At 40.8% G+C, this 22,885-nt stretch overlaps 1 protein-coding gene across 3 annotated transcripts in view; it reads left to right on the plus strand.

Moving 5' to 3' along the window:
* Nucleotides 1–16,610, plus strand: part of SAMSN1 (SAM domain, SH3 domain and nuclear localization signals 1) — a 277,097-nt gene extending 260,487 nt beyond the window's left edge. For all 3 annotated transcript variants that reach the window (XM_075101871.1, XM_075101883.1, XM_075101893.1), the window contains 5 exons: nt 907–1,027; nt 2,454–2,605; nt 4,870–5,076; nt 6,091–6,241; nt 15,612–16,610. In XM_075101871.1, the coding sequence (XP_074957972.1) occupies nt 907–1,027; nt 2,454–2,605; nt 4,870–5,076; nt 6,091–6,241; nt 15,612–15,817 (837 nt within the window). In that variant the 3' untranslated portion in view covers nt 15,818–16,610. The remainder of the gene's footprint in view (nt 1–906; nt 1,028–2,453; nt 2,606–4,869; nt 5,077–6,090; nt 6,242–15,611) is intronic.
* Nucleotides 16,611–22,885: the final 6,275 nt, after the last annotated feature.

Below are 22,885 nucleotides of genomic sequence, written 5' to 3' on the forward strand. Positions count from 1 at the left end.
CAACTGATGAATAATTAATATTTCCCCAAATACAACGTAGCATCCTAAGTACAGCAGGATATTTCAGTTGCATCAGAATATGCACATTGAGAATGTGTTGAAATCTGCTGAAGAAATTCCTTCCTTTTTAAGCTCATCGTTACTTCATTTAGTTGTTACATCACCCCTAACTTACCTGTGATTGAAATATGGATCTTATTGTTTTGAATAGGCGGTGATTCCTGAGGTGTGATTTAATGTTATAAACTCAAGGGGCCAATTTCATACACCATTAGATTTTGTGACAGAAACATGCATCTGTTAATTCTGAAATGCACTGGATTTTGAGGCCAATGTCTAGGACGGGCAAAGTGGTGAGCACAGTGCTAGGACACACTGACGCCATATCTGTATGCAAGCTGTCTCCAGAACAGCCTGGCTTGGGTGCCAGCCTGTCACCAAGTGCCCACAATTTTCAGAAGTTCAATGCAAAATGCAGCTGCGCCAGCTAGCACTTCACCATGCACTTTCAGAATTAAACTTTACATTTCCTCCTCTGAGACATCCAGAAAAAACACCTTATCTGCCTGCCTGCAAATTTCCCATTACAAGCCTTTGTTGCTGCTGTGGTATATTGTAATCTTCCAAGATGGAGAATCAGTTTAGCTGCTTGAGCTGGAGTGGAATGTAGTGAGTGGGGCAGAGAGGAGACAGGGGATTTCTCCAAGATCGTAAGGTGTTAGGGGTAGTGCTGGGCATCCTTAGTACCAGGCATCAGCTTCTAAAATGTTTTTTCTAATATAGTGGTTCTGAATAAAGCGTAACGATGGGTTACTCTCCAGTGATGATTTAAAAGAAAAAAAAAAAAAACAAATATTTGTCTAAAATACATCTCTTGGTGGTTAACATTGGATTTTTGTGTTAAAGAGTGAAGAAGGAAAAGATGACAGTGATCCTGGTGGTGGAATACACACTGAGAAGGTCTCCCTAAAAGCCAGTGACTCTATGGAAAGTCTCTATAGTCTGAACAGTGGCCAAAGCTCATCTAGTAAGTACTAGATATCCATACTTCTTATTCAGTCACTGGATCAATATTGTTATTGTTTAAGTCTGAGGTATCAGAGCTGGTGATCAAAAATGTGATAGTAGAGAGCTTTTCAGTCTGGCAGACAAAAGTGCAATTTGATTAAATGGGTGGCAGCTAGCGTGGCTACCCTCTCTCCAGAAATAAGCTGAGTGTTTTTAAGAGTGGAAATATTAACTGAAGTAAAAAAAATAGCATGGATTATAGGGGATGTTGTTAGTATATACACCATAACTGTTTTTTGGGGTTATCAGTGTGATGGTGCTGGCACCCATAGAGGTGCAATCACTGGGTGCAGCCACACAAGCATCCTTTCTGGGGGTAGTGACTGTGAGTTCATCCCTCTGCCCTGCAGATGTGAGGCAGACAAAGCGAGAGGTCTCTCTGAGATGATGGGTGATGGGAGCCTGACCTGGTGGCTTCGGGTCATGATGCAGAGAGACACAGTCTGCTTCTCTGCAAAACCACTGAAAACCCTCCTCCAACAGGGTAGTCTTAGTCAGAGGGCAGATGAATCTCTGACGAGAAGTGGAGTTTGCCTCCACCTCTCTATCCATTGCTCTGCTGTGGACATTTGCTGGGCAGCAGGCCACAGCTGTCCACAATGATGTTGCTGTGCCATCACTGCAAGCACCACGTGAGCCCTAAGTGGGGACTCGAGCTGCAGTCCAGACCATTTGCACTTAGTAGTTAATCTGGCCCTGAGACGGAGCTGTGCACTTAAGCAATCACCTCAAACAAAACCATTTTTATGATCATTTTCTATGATGTGATTTGTGAAAATTGGATATGGGAGTTTACTTCCAACATACTGCTGCTCTTATCTAAAAACATATTTGGATGGGATATTGCAGAGCTTGCTCAAAATTGCTTGAATTACTCTGCTGATATTTTATTGCTCGACTTGGATAAAATGACAGGCAGAAATGTTGATAAGATTAAAATTTCCCTCTGCAATGCAGGTTCCTTTGATGTTTCAGCTAGCTCTGTAATGGAATAAAATAACTTCTACCGTACTTGTTTTCATTTCTATGAATAAACAGGAGAAGTTCAGCAAAATTAATTCCCTAAATTGCATTTTTAGAGTACATTTTATTAATCTGCAGAGGTGATATTTCAAAAAGTCTGTAAGTAAAATGTGTAGTCTATTAGTATCATGACCAGAAAAAGATTATTGTAGGGAATATGTTAATGAAAGATCTCCTACCTATTTTCTTCAGTCTCTGTAGTATGCTTTTTATTGAATGTATTTTCCCTGGAATGTGTCAAAACCACAGAGTACACTCTTTCTCTAATTCTGTGCTTTTGAATACTTTCCTCTCGGCTGCTGTGCAGAATTGCATGTCTGGGCATTTGGTGCGGGAGATGTCTCAACTTGGCTGTCTTTAAGGTGGGGTGACCAGCTGCTCAGATGGAACAAGCAACAGGGACAGCCTCCGGTTTGATGATGAAGTCCCTTACAGCGGGCCCTTCTGTGGTCGAGCCAAAGTTCACACCGATTTCACACCAAGTCCTTATGACACCGACTCTCTGAAAATCAAGGTAAGACAACGACCACAACTTCTTCTTTTCTAGTAAGAATGTCAGGGGGGCATTTCTTACATGTGAAGAATACATTTACTAATGTATTTTTAACTGTTAAGCATGTGTAACACCATAAAAGCAAGACCAATCTGGTTTTGCAATGCTTCTGTAAGGACTTAGTTCAGACAATGCTGCAAAGCCAACTGCTGCTAAAGGCTTTTAAAGGCATAGACTCCAGGTAGGTACCTCATCGTGATATTTACCTGGATACCACAGCTTTCCTCAGAGTAAAGTACATGTTGCTTCCCACACGCTAGGTCTGGAGCAAGAAAAACTTGAGTCTCATGGGCTGTGAAGTTGCCTTCCCAGCTTTTTCAGTCACAACTAGGATATATCAAGAGCTCAGTGTCACCCATTGTCTTTTATGAAACAAGTTTGCCGTTCCACTCAGCTTTTCTTTAAGCATACCTTTGAATTATGATTTTTCTCTGGCCCTGACAACATGGCAGGGGTGTCCAGACTGTGTGAGTGAGAAAAAAGGAGCTCCAGACGTGGGCCCAGTTGAATATTACTAAAAAAGCCCAACACTTTTCTCCTCTCTCCATGCACAGATCCATTCGGTATCGTCATCCTTCAGGCTTCTCCTGTTTGTCATCTGGACTTCTTTCTTTTCCCTCTTTCCAGATTATAGTCACAATTCAGCATCTTTTCTTCTTCTTCACAGCTTCTTATTTTGTCAAAATCCTTACCTGTGTCTCACTGCAGTCTCCTTCTTCTCCTCTCAGGCCTGCATTACAGCCATTGCTCTGCCAGTGCTTGCTGCCTTCACCACTTGCCCTCCACTTCCACCCACACCGAGGGCATTTATTTCAAAAGAGTTTAAATGGTCACGAAATGCCAAACGTCTGCTGGCTCACAGAGGTTCCTTTTTTAGTCACTGGTGTGGTTTATTTTAGAATTACAAACTGATACTTAGGGTTTAAATCCCCTGCATTAATGTCACAAAATTTCAGTACCCTGAATCAGAATTCAAACAGCGTCTGTAGCTTGGCTTACAGCCACTGCCTAATACTGCTCTGCATCCATGTCTGACGTTCCTGAGCCTCCATGAGTGTGTAGAATAATATGTGTGCTTAAAGGCCTTTCAACAAATGTTTGTTTAGTTTCAATTTCAAATGTGCTCATAGCACTGAGCTCCAAATTCGGACAAAACCAGGTCACTGGACCACAGTCAATTTCATACTTGGGTTTGTACCAAAACTAGGGTGACCACTTTACTTGCAGTTTCTTGACCAGATCAGAAAAGATTTGAAAGTTTTGGAGCTGTTAGCAGGTATTTTAATAAACTGAGTTTGATTTTTAACTTTGTAGCAGAATGCCAAATGAAGTGTGTAGGTGGGGATTTGTTGCGTAACTCTTTAAAGACTGTCAACATTTTTCTAAGTTCTGTAGTACCTGCCCAGGAAAGAGGACTCCATTCTAAGGTCACGGGAGCAAGTTGTGTTGGGTGTATGACATAGATGGGAGCCCTTTTACTAAGAGAATTACTCAGAGTAACTGTTTTGCTGAGCTGAGACCTTGGTTCCCACAGCGTGGCTGTGAACTCCTTTACCAAAAAGCCCCCTTGAAGTACCTGTGTTGTCACTCTCTTTTGCACTCACATTTGTGAGTGAATGAACAAGTGTGGAGAGCTGAAGCCTTTAGATCTGTCTGCTGAGGCATCTTCCACTATTTTCTCAGTAAACTGTGTTAATAATAGTGGGAAAATCTGTCAGTCCTTTGGGAAAGACAGATTGGAAGATATTAAGGGAGTTAAATGTTCTTTATTGCCTTTAAGAAATGGAGCCACTGCTTTTACTGTAAAATGGGAAAGATATGCTTGTATAGCTTGTATATCTCAGCTATCAGTTTTTGAAGACCCTTGAGATGCTGGATAATAAGATTATTGTGTAACCTCACAGAGTTCCCTTGCTTTTTGCCAAAGACATGCCCACTCTCCATGGCAAAAGTTGATTGCTGATGCAACCCTATCCCTTTTCAGGGACCAAGTGTAGCACAAAAAACCATGAGAGGGGCTGCTTATGCTCACTTCTCCATCGCAAATGTTTGGAGATAAGGATTAACTCAATTTTCTGTAATTATTTTGATGGGATTTTATAAAAGCAAAGGAGTTAAACCTAGGTAATTATAAAAAGTTACTTTGAACTGAGCAGTTAAGATTCTGTGGTCCATAGAGGAAAACCTACGTATAACAAACCAGATTATTTTTTTTATTGTTCTAGAAAGGAGACATTATAGATATCATCTGTAAAACCCCCATGGGTATATGGACAGGCATGCTGAACAACAAAGTAGGAAACTTCAAGTTCATTTACGTGGATATTATCTTGGAAGAGGAAGCTGCACCCAGAAAGATAAAGCTGCACAGAGGAAGCAAAAGGACCAAGCCTAAAACATTGCAAGAGCTCCTGGATTGTGTCCACCTGCAGGTCAGCCAACGCAGTATTTGAAACGTTTCATTTCTGTACGCTCAGGTTTGGATGTCATTTACAGGCAGAAGTGGAGAGGCAGGTTTCCACAATTTGGAGGTCAGCAAAGCAAAGCAGATTCACGTCTCTCTTTTGTCTGATGTGAGTGGCTCATAGAACTGCATCTTACGACATCATTTAGTTAGGGTAAGAGACTCCATATGAAGAGGCACAGTGGTGGCCTGTCAAGTCACTGTAACCTGATTGCAGCTCTGTGCTTAAGCATGGGAAGTGTGTGACTGTGGACACTGCAGGGACAGGACTGCAGCCTGACTCCAGTGCCAACATTTAGAATTTGGGTTTCTAATTTCTCACAGTCTTTAGGGAACAATAGTCTTTTTGCACTATGCTCATGTTGTGCCTCTCTTCCTCTCTGCAACCCTAGCTCTTGACTGAGTATGAAAGCGTAATTAGGTCATGATTTACAGGTAACATTTTTAATAACAGTTATTGCTCTGTTGCTGATGCAAACACTCCTTTCCCTGGTGTATGCACAGAGTTTCATACCACACTGACACACAGCTTGAGGGGCACTATGTGTGACACAGCATGGCTGAGGGCTCCCTTGGCTTCTCACCCTCATCTATATGGAAGGGCTCCCTCTGTGCAAAGGCAGAGCACACCCTACCTTCCCAGACCCAGTGTGGGAGGCACTCATAGCATGACCCCCCTCTGCGTCCAGACACTCAGCAGGTTAAATAATTTCTGGCAGAGCTCTGTCCTGGACCGATTTGCTGTCGGACTCTGTTAGACAATTCAGGCACAGACGCTGGGATGGCCAGGAGAATCCCCAGGCACCCCGGCCTCTGATGTCTCTTCCTTTCCAGCTCTGGTTTTATGCCAAAGGCAGGTCAACCAGACTAGAGAATGGAGCCCATTTCAACCTGACAAAAAAGTAAAAGAGAAATTGTTCCTATTCCTCTACTAAGCATAGTGCTTGTTTACATGAGAGGATTTGCTTGTTTCTTTTTGTAGGAATATGCCTCAACTCTGTTGCTAAATGGCTATGAAACTTTAGAGGACTTAAAGGATCTACAGGAGAGCCACCTGATTGAATTAAATATTTCAAACCCAGAAGACAGGGCAAGATTTTTATCAGCAATTGAAAATCTGCAGGACTATGACAGTAAGTGTTTAAGCTTTGTTAAGAGTTATGTACAAGTTTTAACTGAAGAAACATATTTAAAGAAGTAGTGATTCTCACACTGATGTGTAAGTTGATTTTTCTTTTAAATATGAAACATGGATTGTTCTTATATTTGTTCAGACAGCAAACTGTACATCTCTTCTAGATATGTATATGATTACTATGCTAGTAACACATGAATGGTTTAAAATTTCCTATTTATAGGTCCTACACTAGAGATTGGTAGCAACTGTTGCTTAAGAAAAAGTGGGTTGGTGACCCAACCCACAGAAAGGCTAAGTGACTTCCCAAAAGTCATAAGGCTTGTGCAAGAGCAGAAAACAAAACCTCCCAAACTCTCTGCTAGCACCTTAACCAAAATAGAACTTATTTCAAATAGCTACAGCAAAGAACTTCCTTCAAATTTTTATAAACACCATTCTGCAGAAGAGTGGAGTTTTTCCTTCCCTCACTTTATCGCACACTTAAATCCTTATCTAAATCAGTTTCTTTTGGAGAAAGGTTTTGTTAAAAAAAAAAAAAAAAAAAAAAAAGACACTAATAGCTGGCTTGCATTCTTTTCTTGGAATGAATCTGACTCAAGTTTCTGGTGAGCTTCTGAAAGCTGATCATACAGTGTGTGTATATGTCTGTGTATTGACTATGTTTTCTTCACTTGTTCCTTTTGCTGGGAGGGCAAAATCTAGGATACAGAACAGAAAATACCTTTCTCGTGATATTTTAACGATATTTCCAGCCTGACTTCTAATTTTAAATAATTTATTTGAAATTCCTAGAAACTACAGCTAAGCATCTACTTAATTAGACAGTCAGCAAAACAGGAGATATTTTCCTCTTAATATTTGTCATACTCACCCCTATGCTGAGCAGTCATTTCATCAAATGTGCACTTGCAATTGGGAAGCATCTGAAAGAAAGAAAAGGAGACCTGAAAAGCAATGTCTTCCTGGGATATTTTAATATCAATTCTTGTCAGGTGTCCACTTTTTATCTCTTCAGTGGGTAGGTAGCTTTCCAATTCTGACTCCAGCACATGTACCTATGTATGCACATACCTGCATGCACATATATACCCTATGTGCTTCAGTACATAAATCTCTCTGGGTTTCTAAGCATGTCTTTGGCTACCTCATCCATTCAGTTTTCGCTGCAGGTGTTCTCTAATCTCCCTCTTTGTGTCTCTGCTGACCTTGTTTTTTACTGTATGTTTGGGCTTTTTTGGGACCCCATTTGTATGTGCAGTATTTCCTGTTCTTAGTCAGCTTCCAGGGAAAGGTAAGGTTCTTGCAAACACATTGGAGAGTCATTAAAAGGGTTTTCTTTGCGACCAGGTTCAGTAGTTCTGGTCTATAGTTTTGTGAGATGTCAGGCTAGGAAAAGACTCTTGAAGGGCTGTCTGTGTAGAAGTAGTGATTGAAAGACTGAATCCAGGAAAAAAAAGGATTCATCAAATGTGCACTTGCAATTGGGAAGCATCTGAAAGAAAGAAAAGGAAACCTGGAAAAGCAATGTCTTCCTGGGATATTTTCCAAGAATTGTATTGCAGGGATCTAGCTGGAAATCATCTGAAAATACATTTGTTTCCCTAGTTTGCTCTTAAACTACATATATTTGTGTATACTTCTTGGTAACTAGCCTTGCTGCACTTTCTGCACCTTTTATTGTGTATGTTTTTCTATACCAATATTTAACACACACACACACAAAATTAGTGAAAAATGCTAGATTGTAATTTTGCAGTTTTGCATCAGTGTGAAAAACAACACCAAAACATAACGGTTTTTAACATACCACTTGAGTGTCAACTGTTCTGGAGCAGTGAGGATATGGTTCACTACTTACATTCCTTGTGTAACAGAAAGCATAGCAAGCAGCCTTAGACACCTAACCTTTCTAGAGGATGACACCAAGTTTTTCTTTTTCTGAAGGTGTCTTAACACTTAATACTCTACATACACCTGTGCAAGGTCTTTACATGTCCCATACACTGAAAATTAATAAATTTACCTTAATTATCCAAAAAGGATTCTTCCTAATTGGCAGCATGGGATTAAGTCACTTCTGCAGGCAAAACAGTGTCGCTGATGTTATCGGTATGGTAGACTGTTTAAATTCTTTTAATGGTTCTGGAAATAACAACATAAAATCTTATGAAGTGTCCCATGCTTCAAAGTCACTGATGACACTGTAGTCTCAGATCAAGAGATGAAATGAGTATTTCCTTCACATCCACTTTAGATAGGTACAGATAATCTTTCTAGTATTCAAATTCAATAAAATAATATTCCCCCCAGATTTATGAATACTCACAGGGACCAGAACCAAGACATCTTTATATACCATGCCAGCTATAAGCATTCATTTAAGCCTAGTTGAGTTTCGTAAGACTCACGTATATTTTAAGGTAAGCCACACATAAATACTTTTTTGGTTTGAGATACTGTCTTGAATCAGGACTGAATCAAATCATTGCCTTGTCTGGTTGCCAAAGGTTCATAGCATTTGTCATGTGACCGGTAGGGACAGAACAGAATTTAACGGCCTGCTCTAAAAAGGGAGATACTAAAGACTAAAACTGATAGAAGCTATCTCTTAAGTCGTTATAAAGAAAGACAGGGAGTGAAGATGATCTTGGGAATAAGCTCAGCATGAGTCTGACTTTGTCCGAATCATTTGACCTTTTTGTCCTTCTGTCAATCCGATTGGAAAATTGGGTTGAAAGAGCTGGGTGTTACTGTGAAAATGAATTCTGCATCTGAACTGAACTTTCCTAGGTCAATATTTTTTTCTCCTAAGTGGGCATGACTCAGTCCAGCATAAATGATTTTTTAATTAAAATTGATTTTCTGCATTGCTTAGAAGTGAGCAGCATAATTACCCACAGCTACAAGGTAATCTGTTTACTGGCCAAGAGTATTCTAGATATAAGTTCAGCACTTTTCCAGGTAAAAGCTCAATCTTTTTGCAAGCTTTGTGAAAAAAATATACTAAGGCCATAGACCGTATTTACTGTTCTAAGCTGTGTGAGCCAGCACAGGCAGGACACAAGAACAACCACAAAACCACAGACGAAATGCAAAGAGTAAACTTATTCTCGTTACCTTGTCGGCCGGGGGATCCCCAAAGCAGCATCCGGGCGGAGGCACACAAGCGGGAACACAAGCACTGCAGAGCTCGGTCTATGCTAGAGGATCACTGAACCTGCTGGTTTTGCCTGTATTTCAGGGATTCGCACAGGTTAATTTACCACTGTGCTTCGATGCAGGAATCTCAAGCATGTTCGACAGGGCCTATCGATGGCCCGTGTTATGAAAACACAGATGTTCTGCTTGTCCAACACACAAGGCCAAACAACAATTACTATGTGTTTTTTGACACCCCAGCTGCAAGTTACTTGAGCGCATTTACAGTCCTCCTTGCCAATCTTCTGTTATTTTCCCACATAAGCCCATCTTTCTCACAGAGCTTGGAAGACTTCCATGTCTTTGCATTACATTTGTGCTCCCATGAAGCACATGTCTGAAAAATGAATGGAGTCTCAGGTATAGTTCAGAGTTGAAATGCAAGGGTTTCTGAGTTTTTGCAACTCTGCTATTACTGCTATTACAACAGCCAAGCATGCTGGAACATAGCCTCATTTTACTAGATTCTACTATAAATGTAGTAAACCAAGATATAATATTTCTTTAGTGTGATATCGGACATTGTGAAATGTCCAGATTTTTTTACAGGGCTTTAATTTCTTTTTCGTTCCTTGGCTTTTTCTTGACATTTATTGTATGTTATACTAAGTGATTTCTTCCTGCAGCATACTTGCGACTATATAATTCATGTTGCAGAATAAATAGTTATTGAGTTTTCTAACAAAAGACCTGCAGCAATAGTTGCCACCTTATATGCTTCTTAAAACTATCCAAAATGTAGGATTTCTGGCAGTGAGAATTTTTTTAACTTACGTTTGATTTAATTTGATTAATTTGAAAGGAAAAACTTCACCCATCTTATACCAGGAATTAAGAAGTAAGTTTTATTTAGCAAATGCTACCACATAGTGGTTTTTCAGGTACTGCATTATCTTCTTTCTACCTTTCCTGGGAGTCCAGGCCCAGATTCTCCATTTTCAAGTACTTCACATAGCAAGGCTATCCTAGAACTGCAAGGTCTTGTAAGATCCTCATGACCCTCCCCCTTCCCAGATCTCTTTTCAGATTTTCTATAAATTGATCAGGTCTACATATCTGGGACAAAATGATTGGTTTCCATGAATTCATGGCTGGGGAGGGAAAAAAAAAAGCTCTTTTTCATAAAGTATGTCTTAATAGCTTTCCATTCTGCTCCCAGATGGCTTCTAGACAGGAGATGGATATCTGTGCTTTTGTAGGATGCTATTTTTAAAGTGAAACAGTTGCTGGATGGTTAATGAATAAAGTAATAAAAGACGTTTGGAACTTTTTTCTTAACAGCTTCCAAGGACACATGTTTTTGTGTGTGCAAAACAGCCTTGATTCTCTTCTCACTCAGATGATTTAAGTCAAGAGGTTCGTTCCTGAAGTCCAGTGGGTTACATTAGTCTGAAGCTATTCTGAGTTAAAGAATTAGACTTTATCGGATACATGCATAGAGTTTATTTTATAGAAAAAAAATGGTGCATATGTGCAATTTGGCGGTAATATCTCCCCACTTATCTCCCCAAATCCACTTCCTTCCTTACTTTTCATATTTAAGTGCCAGATCATACTCTGAATTCCACTGCCAGTACCAGATAAAGTTTGTTCCTTATTTATTGTACTTGGACAGCAAGATAGTAGATAGCTGAGGACATGACTTTCAGTTCTCAGTTGCATTCCTTACGTGAGGGCCAAGAGTACCATTTTACACTGGGCAGTCTCTTTAAGTATATGGGATTACACAATATCATGCCAAGGTCAAACAGTGCTCCAAGATAATCTCCCCTTCTGTACTGTGGTACAAATCATTGACATAGACATAGTATTTCCAGATTTCCCAAGGAAGCTCATCCTTGCATGAGTATTAGTATTTTTCGCCTATTTTTCAGGCACATCTGTTTGATTCCAGATTTTAGAGAAAAAAAGAAGCTTCTCATTTCTGTTTCCAACATAGACTCTCCTCTCACAACAGCTCAGTATCCCTCACAGAAAAGCTATGCCACTGACTTCAGTGAGTGCAAGTTTTTAAGTGGCATGTCTGTAAATATCCACAAAAGATTTACTCCTTTGAGTCCCCAAAGTGTTGCATGTGTGTATAGAACCACTTCAGGTTTCTCTGCTTCTTTTTCAAGAAATATTGGTATTTACTGCTTCAGAAAGATCCTTTCCGAGTTTGACGCTTTGTGAGTTTTCATTGTAACGCTGAGGTGATCTAACTGGTACAGGCACTACAGTTTGATACATGGCCTTCATACGTACGTAGGAGGTCTAACATCAGCCTTGAAGACACGCTTTGTTCTATTTAGTTATTGTATGGTGCTGCTTAGTACATCACCACTGCACCTTCCAGGAAGGCACGCAAGTGACTCAGCCTAAAGCATCATGCTCCTAGCCCAGTTCACCTTCTGGGCAAAACTGACGAAGACAAACTCTCAGAGGGCTCGCTCACAAAGCACGGCTTGCTGCTAGGCAGCCTTTTTGTTCCAAGACAAAATCCAAGCCTCCTGCCACTCATCTGGTTTAAACCAACATAACCGCACAGAAGTCAGTGTGACCTCTGTAATTCTTGAGCTGAATTGCCTTAAACCTAAGCTTAAAGTGCTTTCCTAATCAGGAATTTAAACTTATTAAAAAAGAGAAAAAAAGCTGGTGGAAAAAATCCAGATCTATCCTTGCACTTGTCATGCACATCTATGTCACTGAATAACAAATATTCTTTTCAAAGAGCTAAATAACAAGGAAGATAAGTATGCATCACACATCTATTACCACGGCTAAAGGCCTCACATTTTTTTCATGAGTCTGAATATAATCCTACCGTCTAAAGTAGTATTAGAATATATGTGTCAAAATGATTCATATCTTGGACTCTTCTGGCCATATCATAGACAACAATGACTGAGAGCTATTTATCTTATATGAAACTGCTTTACTGTAGAAAAATGATAGGTCTTCCATTTGTTGATAAGATAGTTATTTCTGATGATTCTGCAATATCTAACGGCAGTTTAATTTTATCAATTCCTGTTTTCTGTGCATTGTATCTTTCTTCTCACGTCCAAAAAATTAAGACAGAAAACTTACCTTTACTAATGTAGAACTTGAACACGTACATGTTAGAGAAAGGAGCTAAGCAGAACTGAATATAAGAGCCAAAATCTAAAAAAAAAAAAAAGAAAAAAAAGGTGTAGTTTCTTTTCTCGTGAAGTAGCATCTAAAGTTGTATGCTATGTTTATTTATAATACTCAGTATCTTGTTCAAGTGGTTTGGTAGTTACTGCATAATATTTAATGCTGCTTTAAAGAGAGCTTAAAAAACAAAAAAGCACCAAAGTTCGCTTTCAGTCTTTTCTTCTTAAATATGAGGGGAATGTTTTTCAACTTTTTCTGCTCCGAATGAAAAATAGAAAATACAATATTTGTACTGTGTCTGAACATTTTTGATTTTCAGTTTTTCATGTAAAAATTCTAGTACCATGGGACGGGACAGAAGTTTTACATTTCTGTATGTTTTCTAAATAGAAATTTCTTATTCTCCTAACTGACTGAAATGCAGATTTAAAAAAAAGAAAATCTCAATTCCAGCCTTGTCTGTGCCTTGTTCCCTGAAACACACAAGAGAAAAGCATTGCTACAAAAGAATTCAGAATCTGTTTTTCACATAGGAATTACTCAGATTATTACAACTAGTTACAGGGCACTAATACACTGACTGAAACTGCATTTTCATCTTAATCCACTAGTTACTTGGTCTTCTTTCCACTGTAACACAAACAAAGTGGACGTAGGTTCCTCTTTGACCTTGAAAATGTAAACAGGATTAACACTTTTTAGGTCACTGCTTGCCAGGGCAGCAGATGATGCTAGAGAAGCTAATGAAAATACCAGCAAGCAGCATTAGGCTGATGAGGGGATTACAGGGGAGGGCAGGGGAGCCCTGCCCGCAGCCGCACAGGAGGACTTCACCCAGCCACCAGCGCTCTACCAGAGCTCTGCCAGCCCACAGCGACCAAGGCCTGGGTCATCCAGGCACCGGTGGGATGGGTGCGAGGAGCTAATGACACAGTTTAGACAAGGCTTCACTGGGGCATCTGCTGTTATTTGTGCTAAACTCCTTTTGTTGCTACTCATAGCAGCAGTAATAGCTTCACTAGTGTAATGCCTTTTGTAATTCTTTCCTGACTTAAATCAGAAATCAATTGGACTCTAGGTGATCAAATATTTTCCCTGCAAAGAGAGATAACATTTGACATGACAAACTGTGTTCTGTAAAGTGAGAAGGAGATCAAACAGTTACAGATATCAATTAAATCTGCTGAAAGGTGTACTTTTTCACGCAACTGCAATTAACCATTAATTTATTTGGGAACAAGGTGGGACTCCTATTCCTTGTAAAGCATTTAAAGTTTTTTTTTTCAAATGCATCAGGTTATGCCTATAACCTCAGGCTTAATGAGCAAATTACTAAACTGAGACTTTGGATTTTTTTTTTTCCTCAAAATTTAGATTAGTTAATTAACTTAATTAGGCAACTGAAATTTAGAAAATATTAAACAGATTTAATCAGTCCAAACAAATCTACAAGACTTCCATCAAGACCAAAAAATGTCTCTCAATATATTAAAATGCTTTGTGAAATATATTTGTTGAAAGCTCACACAATGAAGAAAGGTACTGACTCTCCTGCTGTTCCATTTCAATATTTTCAGAGTGAAACATTGCAATCTTTAATTTCTGATTTACTCTTTGCTATATATCACAAGATGTTAAAAAAAAAATGATATCCAAATTTAAAATCTTTCCCATCTTACCAAACCTTATAACTTCCAACAATTGAAACAAATGTAAGTGTGAATTTTCCTTGTAGAAATTTTATAATTCTGGGACATAAACTAGATTTAGATTTTGATGAAGGACCAAGTCCTTCATGTACAAGGCCTTCCATTCTGCCTAGACTTGAATTCAGACAGCTTAAATCTGACTAGAAGTTCAAAGCTAACTATGTAACCATGGAGTAACAAGTCAAGTGAAATAAGGGAACTTTTTTTGCAAAAGTAAAAAGGTACAATTTTTCTGAAGGGCTAAAATCTGGTGTAAAACCACTTGTTTTCCTATGAGATTTGTTCCTTATGCGTTGTTCGGAAAGCAAGCCAGTTTTTGAAGTAAAAACACAGTTACAGGAGGGTGAAAATAAAAAATAAAAAAGTAAAAAAGGGAAAGATTTTATATTTTATAGCTTGCTTTCTCAAGAAACTTACTGCGAGTAACCATCATGTATTTCATAGCCAGAGTATATGAACACAAACTTTGACCACAAGTAATATTAGTTTCATGATATACAGGTATAGCCTGTCTGGATGGCACCAGCTTCCTGAGCTTTTTTTTGAGATACTCTCACCAAGTTACAGACTTTCGAATTTGAACAGATTAGTCATACAGCAGCTAAACAAGGACAATTATTCACAAGATAATTTGCTTCTACTTAGTTTTTGAACAGTGTTCAAAAACCGTACAGCAGGAGTTAGGCTTCTTAGCTTTCTCTGAGGCCTTTGTGTTTGGGACAATAACCTTCTGGATATCAAGCTAAGCTTGGGAAGTTTCCATCAGCCACCCACTCCCATGGAAAAGTCCAGTGCTTTAGAAAACCCGACTACCACATCTTTATACTGAACACTTCTGAAGACCAGCACATTATATCTCATTACACAGCGCACAGAGCAGTTAAAATGGTGGGGGTTACATTTAAAAGCCACAACATCTATAATGCAATGTGTTATAAACAAGACACAGTAGCCTACCTGATTAATTGCGTGAGCAGGCTCTGAAATACATTAATGTGGGAGGGTAAAAGCTGCCATCTCTACTGTGGGCACCTGCGGACAGCCTGAAGGACCTCAGTCTAAAGGATGCGGCCAAAGTCTCCTGCATTCATCTCTGAGCAACATACTGCAGGATCAAAGCCAACCTCAACATCAGCTTAGATGTTGTTATACTCATGTAATCATATTTTCAGTTCTTTGATGCTGAGGTTTCTGTTTCTGATAGATAAAAGATTTGGATGTAGTCATGTGTATATTAACAGCGCTGTTTCTACAGGTTCTTTAAGATCAGTCATGTTGCTATCTCAAACTCTTTCCCAGGATACTTATTTTGACAATTTTTTTCTTTTCTGTTCTTTCTAGTTGAACAGCAGCAGAAAAGTGAGGGTAGTCAGGAGACACGGAGCTTAAGCCCTCACCATGGCTTTGACAAATCACAGTTAAATGACTGCCCAAGAGATTCTGGCTGTTACATCTCATCAGAAAATTCAGATAATGGTAAAGAAGAAGCAGACCCAGAAACTCTGTCTGACATGGTGCAGTCAATAACGATCACTGAGTCGAACTGATTCACTCCTGCTGCTTTTCTGCAGATTTTCAGAAGCGACAATCAGGTTTGCTGGTGTGATGGCACAGAAGAAGAACACAAAATATTCTCAACACCGAGAATCTACTTCTGTCTGATGTATGATGCTCTAGACTGTTTAATATGTGGACACTTCACAGCCGAATATTAGCTGATAATAAGACTGTCTCAAGGTTTTCTCTTCAATGAATCCACAGTCAGTTCACTGAAAAAGTTTACACACATATTTATAAAGATTTGTACAGTAAATGCATTTTCTATAGTAAAGAGAAATGTTTTAGGTAGTGGTACATAATCTGGATGTGTTCATTTCTGGAAATGTCCAAAATGTAAATATTGTATATATTTATTTTCAAACCTATCAAAAAGTAGACTAACATCTCCTTCTCTTTATCCTGGAGGTACAAAACAGCTATAGTGTGAATCTGAATCAAGCTCTCTGTGTTCATTATCTTTTAGAGAACACAGCCATCTGAATGACTTATGCACTGGCAATTTCTTTATTGTTATTTCCACACCTGTTCTCATTCTTCCCAAGCATTACACAGAGAATGCAAGCTTGGAGAAAAAAAAAAAATCAGTATCAACGCTATGTTTTTGTAATAATTTTTTGTGAAGTTCTTGCCTTTTGTGTGCGGTGTGAAGTTTGTTAATAGGGTATTTGTTTGTATACAAAACTCGGAAGCTAATATGGTTATTGTGCACTGTTGTCTTTCATATGAGATTTTATTGTATTTCCCGGCATATTTTGTACTGAAATACACATTTTAATTGCCTGTCTTCTTTTAGAGTACTTCCTTCAACAATAAAGAGTATCATGGGTTTGAGCCCTTTAAAAACTACTTGATTTTTAACGCGGTCATTACATTTCAAAGACTGCTCTGTTCTAAGACTAACACAGTAAATGGCAACTCCACGGAGCATTTTTATCATGCATAATAATCTGTGTATCAAATCAATAGAGGAACATTTTGCTCACTAATTAGTCACACAATTTTCATGATTTAAGACATTTTGTGTTTATGTTAAAAAGATTCCACACATTGCTGACGGCTTAAAAGAAAATCACCTTCAGAAGAGATGAAACACAGAAAGCTCCCCCCCAAAAAGAGTCGTTCTGAAGAAGCTATAAACAAATGGAAAGCTTTTCTCCCTTTTTTTTCCCCCCCAATGGAAATGCTTTCTGTGGTTTTCATGACCCCTCAGATGGCTACTGCTGTTGGACTCCTAATACACAGATCTGCTTTGAAGGCTGTAGTATACAAAATGGCGATTTTAGAAAGTTGCATTAACTAGATCTCAAAGATTTGCATTAAATAAACTCTGTTTAGAAAAATAAACAGGAATGGAAGATGCTAAGATTTTTTCTTTTTTTAACTTATTTTTTATGCTGCCAACAATAGTCATCATTTAGCAGCAATGACCCCATATTGCCAGGCATTGAGGTGATACAGAATCCCTTGACAGGATGAAGTATGTGAGAGCTTGTATCAAGCAGCTATATTTGTTTCTTAGTGCTTTTCTAACCACTAGTGTGTCATGACACGCAGTTCTGACTTCACTTAATATGTCTTTAATAACTTCCGAAATAATGTATTTGGATTGGCTTCTATCATCTCCTCATTCTAGAGAAGGACTGAAATCAGTCTGAATTCCTCTAAGAGGGGCTTACCTTTTGGCTTTTGTGGCAGAGGAGCTTAGTCTTCAGGTTGCTTCCATCTAGACATCTGTAAAATTGCTGAACTTGTAAAAATATGTTGAGGCAAGCTTAAATACAATTTACTGTCAAGAAACAGCTAAGCTAGCTGGGTCAAGGACTAACAACCACAGAGACCAGAGATGTGCCGTGATACAAATACCCTGAGAAATCTTTATCTGCATAGGTCTGCAAATGAAAATACGCCTCCCTAACTAGTTACAGTGAGACAGGCAAGGCTTTCAACTGAGCAAAATACCCAACAGCTGCTATTATTTTACAGGAATCAAACCCTGCGTAACTTGGACTGATGGCAAGAGGATAAAGGCATAAGCGTAAGTAGTTTGTAACTATGGGCGTGAGCTGTGGTTTAACCACTCCTGTCTCTAATCAGTAAGGCTTTGTCCAAAGGCCTTCTTGTTTAGAAAAATGTGTCAACTCTGAAAACTTGTTTGTGTCAACCAAAATCCTCGCTGCCCAAGTTACAGAAGGCAAAGGCAGACACTGGGAGAACGAAGAACCGCCCACTGTAGGAGAAGATCAGGTTCAAGACCATCTAAGGAAATGAAGGTGCACAAGTACATGGCTTCACTAAAGGCAAATCGTGCCTGAAAATTTGGTGGCCTTCTACAATGGGGTTACAGTGTTGCTGGATAAGGGAAGAGAAACTGAGGTAATCTACCTGGACTTGTGCAAAGTATTTGACACTGTCCCACACAACATCCTTGTCTCTAAATTGGAAAGACATCGATTTGACAGATGGACCACTCAGTGGATAAGGAATTGGCCAGATGGTCTCACTCAAGGAGTTGTAGTCAATGGCTCGATGTTCAAGTGGAGACCAGTGACGAGTGGCATTCCTCAGGGGTCAGTATCAGGACCAGCACTATTCAATATTTTTATTAGCAACGTGGACAGTGGGATTGAGTGCACCCTCAGCAAGTCTGCTGATGACACCAAGCTGTGTGTGGTGGTCGACACACTGGAGGGAAGGGATGCTGTCCAGAGAGACCCTGACAGGCTTGAGAGGTGGGCCCATGCAAACCACATGAAGTTCAACAAGGCCAAGTGCAAGGTCCTGCACATGGGTTGGGGCAACCCCCAGTATCAATACAGGCTGGACAGAGACTGGATTGAGAGCAACCCTGAGGAGGACTTGGGGATGTTGGCTGATGAGAAGCTCAACATGACCCCACAATGTGCGCTTGCAGCCCAGAAAGTGAACTGTATCCTGGGTTGCATCAAGTGTGACCAGCAAGACAAGGGAAGTGATTTTGCCCCTCTACTCCATTGTCGTGAAACCCCACCTGGAGTAGTGTGTTCAGCTCTGGGGAACCCAACAAAAGAAGAACATGGACCTGTTGAAGTGTGTCTAGAGGAGGGCCACAAAGGTGATCAGAGGGCTGGAGCACCTCTCCTGTGAAGGCAGGCTGAGAGAGTTGGGGTTGTTAAGCCTGGAGAAGAGAAGGCTGCGGAGAGACCTTATTGCAGCCTTTCAGTACCTGAAGGTGCATCCTACAAGAAGGCTGGAGAGGGACTTTACAAGGGCAGGTAGTGATAGGACAAGTAGTAATGGTTTTAAACTGAAAAAGAGTAGATTTAGACTAGATATAAGGAAGAAATTCTTCACTGTGAGGGTGGTGAGGCACTGGAATAGGTTGCCCAGAGAAGCTGTGGATGAGCCATCACTGAAAGTGTTAAAGGCCAGGTTGGATGGGGCTTTGAGAAACCTGGTCTCTTGGAAGGTGTCCCTGCCCATGGCAGGGGAGATGGAACTAGATGATCTTTAAGGTCACTTCCAACCCAAGCCGTTTTATGATTCTATGATTGTTCAAGGCATTTGTAACTTCCTGTGAAGGCAAAGCAGATTAGATCTCAAACTGAGAAACTTCCGTTCTCTCAAGCTATTCTGAGAAAAAGAATGAGGAAATTTCGTACCACAAAGAAAAAGATGCTTTTTTCTTTCCTACAACAAGCATACCCAACCTTCTTTCATCTTCTCAGTGGTCTTGTTAATCACACTGATCATGGATTAAACTGTTTGTAATAGCATAAACAGTTCTCTGATCGGCTTTAGTGCTGTGCAAACAGAATAAAAGGTAATTCTAGAAATTCTTGAAGAAAGTCTGGTGGAGATCTGAGCTACTTTTGAGGAATCTTTAAAATGTCCCAGAGACAGGGAAGGGAAGGGAAGCAGCAGAGGTTTTGTTCCTTTCTGTCACTTGCTCAATGGTGTAATTTCCCTTTTAATTTTTATTAATCTTCTGCTATGATCAAGGAGGACTATAAGGTTTGTAAGGCTCTTATTTGGAGATAAGCGAGAGCCCACTGTTCCCTGTAATTACAAAGCATACAAAAAGATGCAAAAACAACCCAGTAATAGTAGAGGTGAAGCTAACAGGGCCAGGCCTACTGGCCTTTAGCCAGTGGGGATTTCCCCTGCTGCAGAAGGCTGCAGTGCAGCTGCAGCCCACTTCCCCCCAGGGGTGCAGGGTTGGGCTGGCTGCTGGCACGTGTGCAGCCGCCTGCCCACAGCAGAAAGCTGGTAACTCAGAAAGACTTAGGTGACCCACAGAAAAATGCAGGTGGTGGCAGACGAACTCGTCCCTAGTGATGAACCACCTCTGGTCAAAGTTAACATTGCTTTTAGCAGCGTTGCCTCATGCTCAGCCCCATTTGACTGCTGTTCACAGATGGCATCACATTAAAGGAGGACTGCTCTACTGTAAAAAAGGGTAGCAGAGTGCCAGACCACAGACCTGTGGTCCATGTAAACTAGCCTGCAGATCCCAGGAGTCAGCATCCTGCTCTCTGGGGTTTACAACAAAACTTGTGAAAGTCAGTGGGCATAAATGCATCAGCATAGTGGCTAGCAGCAAAGAGTGTTTTGCATTCGTTTTGCTGAGGTGTGAATGAGCACATGAAGCGTAAGGCAGAATGTGGGCATACTTCTGGAAATTCTGGAGGAGACTGACCTCCAAGGGACTCAACTAATTACTGGCTGCCAGCTGGACTTTGCTGCGCTCGTACAACACTCTGAGCCCAGCAGTCCATCCAATTTTCCACCCACCTTACCGTCCAGTTGCCCATCCCATACTTCACCATCCTACCACTGAGTGGCCAATCTCCTGTGATGTGACAAAACCCACAGCTCACTAGCCATGATATAAAAGGGACCTTTATACCATAGAGCTTGCTCCCAGATAGTGGCAATTAAAATAATTTCTGGCATTGTCAGGGGATCTGCATCACACTGGTGGAGCCATTAGGAAAGAAGGCTGGTGCAGAGTGCACAAGGCAGTTTTGAAAGAAAAAAAAGATACTTCAGGTGCTCTGAACCAGACAGGCTGGTTTCTACATGTCACTAGGTTCACAGGATGAGTACAACCTGCCCCTTTCCCTGGAAATTAGCTGTACCATCAAGCCAAGGTCAGTACAGTTCTTTCTGCCCACAGATACAAACATGCGTACACACACAAACCTGTGGTGTCAACAGGTAAAGGAAAACATGCCATAGTCTCCTCCAGTGCCTTGGGTCATGTTAGCAGCTTGGTGTCTGTCCTAAGACAGCCTCAATAGCAGTTTTGCAACTGAGTCACATGTCATCATACATGGCTGAGCCTTCTTCCATGACAGAGGGAAGTAGTACCATCACATCTAGTAACAGTATAGCAAACCCTCTGCCAACAAACCACAGCTTGAAGCTGAGGTTTTGGGTTACGTTAGCCACTGAAGAGACTATTTGCATCACACTGATGTCTGCTGGCTGCATATGTTGTACTACTGCTTTGTGCAATGACACTCTTTGGTCATTTCCAGGAATATTTAATATGGAATGGTGTAAGCACCCTCTTTTCATCTAAGGGCTCCGGCATGAGGTGTTCACTTGCGTCCTTGATCTTTGGTTCCTGGTATGCAATAAGCAGATTTTTCCCTACATCTCAGGGGAGAATGTGGAAAAGGCTGTCAAATGTCTGTGTAGAGCATTCAGTTTGTGTGTCTCCAGTGTTTGTCCTACCTGATGAACCCATCAGCATGGAGCTCCTTGTCTGACTCTAAAGTTCTGAGGGCTGGCCAGAGGGCTGGCACTAGCTAGCATCCTTGCCACAGAGAGACAACCAGCCAGTGAGTCTGTCAAGCTCTGTATTTTACCTGGCCCTTGAAGAAGGGCTTGTCTGTCCACTGGAAGACCAACAAAAGTGGTGTAAAAATCTTCTATTTACTCCTGTCTTGAAAAGGCCAAGAAATGCCACTACAAGCACATGGCAAAAGGGAATGAGGGATAGTAATAAGTTCAGGGAAACGCAGCTGTTGAATGTACAGAGTCACATCACATATGCATAATAAACAGCAGTCATTGCAATGAACCTGAATTTCTTGGGAAACACATATTCTCTAGAAGGAGGAAATAGGTGGGAGGCAGTCCATGATAGGCAAGGGGCATCTGAGATGGTCATTTCAATTTTTGTGGCCAGACAGAATTTGGTCTGATACACCTAGTTATCTGTGCCAGGTATGAGATAGCAATAGCATGGAAAATCTGCCTGTGCCAGGAAGTCATGCACAAATGAGAGACGAGAGCTGGAGAGCAAGTGGTGTTCCTTACCAGTTCACATACCTTGGCTGCTTAATTTAAACCTGGACAGCGTCCCACAGTGCGTGCGTTCCCTGGACAGAGCCCACATGTCCTCACCTCCTAAGGCCCATTCCCCACATCGACCAAATACATTAATGCCCTCCTATTCACTGGTGCTCTGATGTGGGGCTGTGGCAAACCCCAGGCTTTCTAAAATGATCTGCATTCAAAGACCTCAGGTTTCAAAGTCTGATTCTCCATAGCTCCTCCATACTCGCAGTGAGTGAGGGTTAGATGCACACTTACTACTATCCCATTACTTTTCCATCAGAGAAGCTGTGCAACCCAGGTGTTCCAGAATATCTGTCGCCCTTCCCCAGTCACGGTTCTGGAGCTGTTCTCCACATACGGAAAAGCTCTATTGTTGTGTGTCATACATAGGCTTTTAGGGTGGAATATCAAAGGTGTAGACATGTTGTGCAACTCAGCATCAGGACACGGGGACAGGTTAAGAGCGTGTGGGGCCATGAGGCAGTTTTGACAGACTGTGGGCGAGCTGGTTGACACTGACTACCAGTCATGTCCATATTGCCAAGGGAGGAACTGGGAGGCCTTCAACCTGAATCATACCCAAGCCTTCACTCTCCTGCAGAAGGAGCCAAACAGTGTGAATCATAGCTGCCTTGAACGCAGACTAACACCGCCAGCCTTTTGCCACTTCTCTGTGGAAAGAAACAAGGTAAGTAAGGTAAGTTGTGTCTGCGACATACGTTATATCA

This window comes from Phalacrocorax aristotelis, chromosome 1 (genome assembly GCF_949628215.1).
Source record: "Phalacrocorax aristotelis chromosome 1, bGulAri2.1, whole genome shotgun sequence".
Lineage (NCBI taxonomy): Eukaryota > Metazoa > Chordata > Aves > Suliformes > Phalacrocoracidae > Phalacrocorax > Phalacrocorax aristotelis.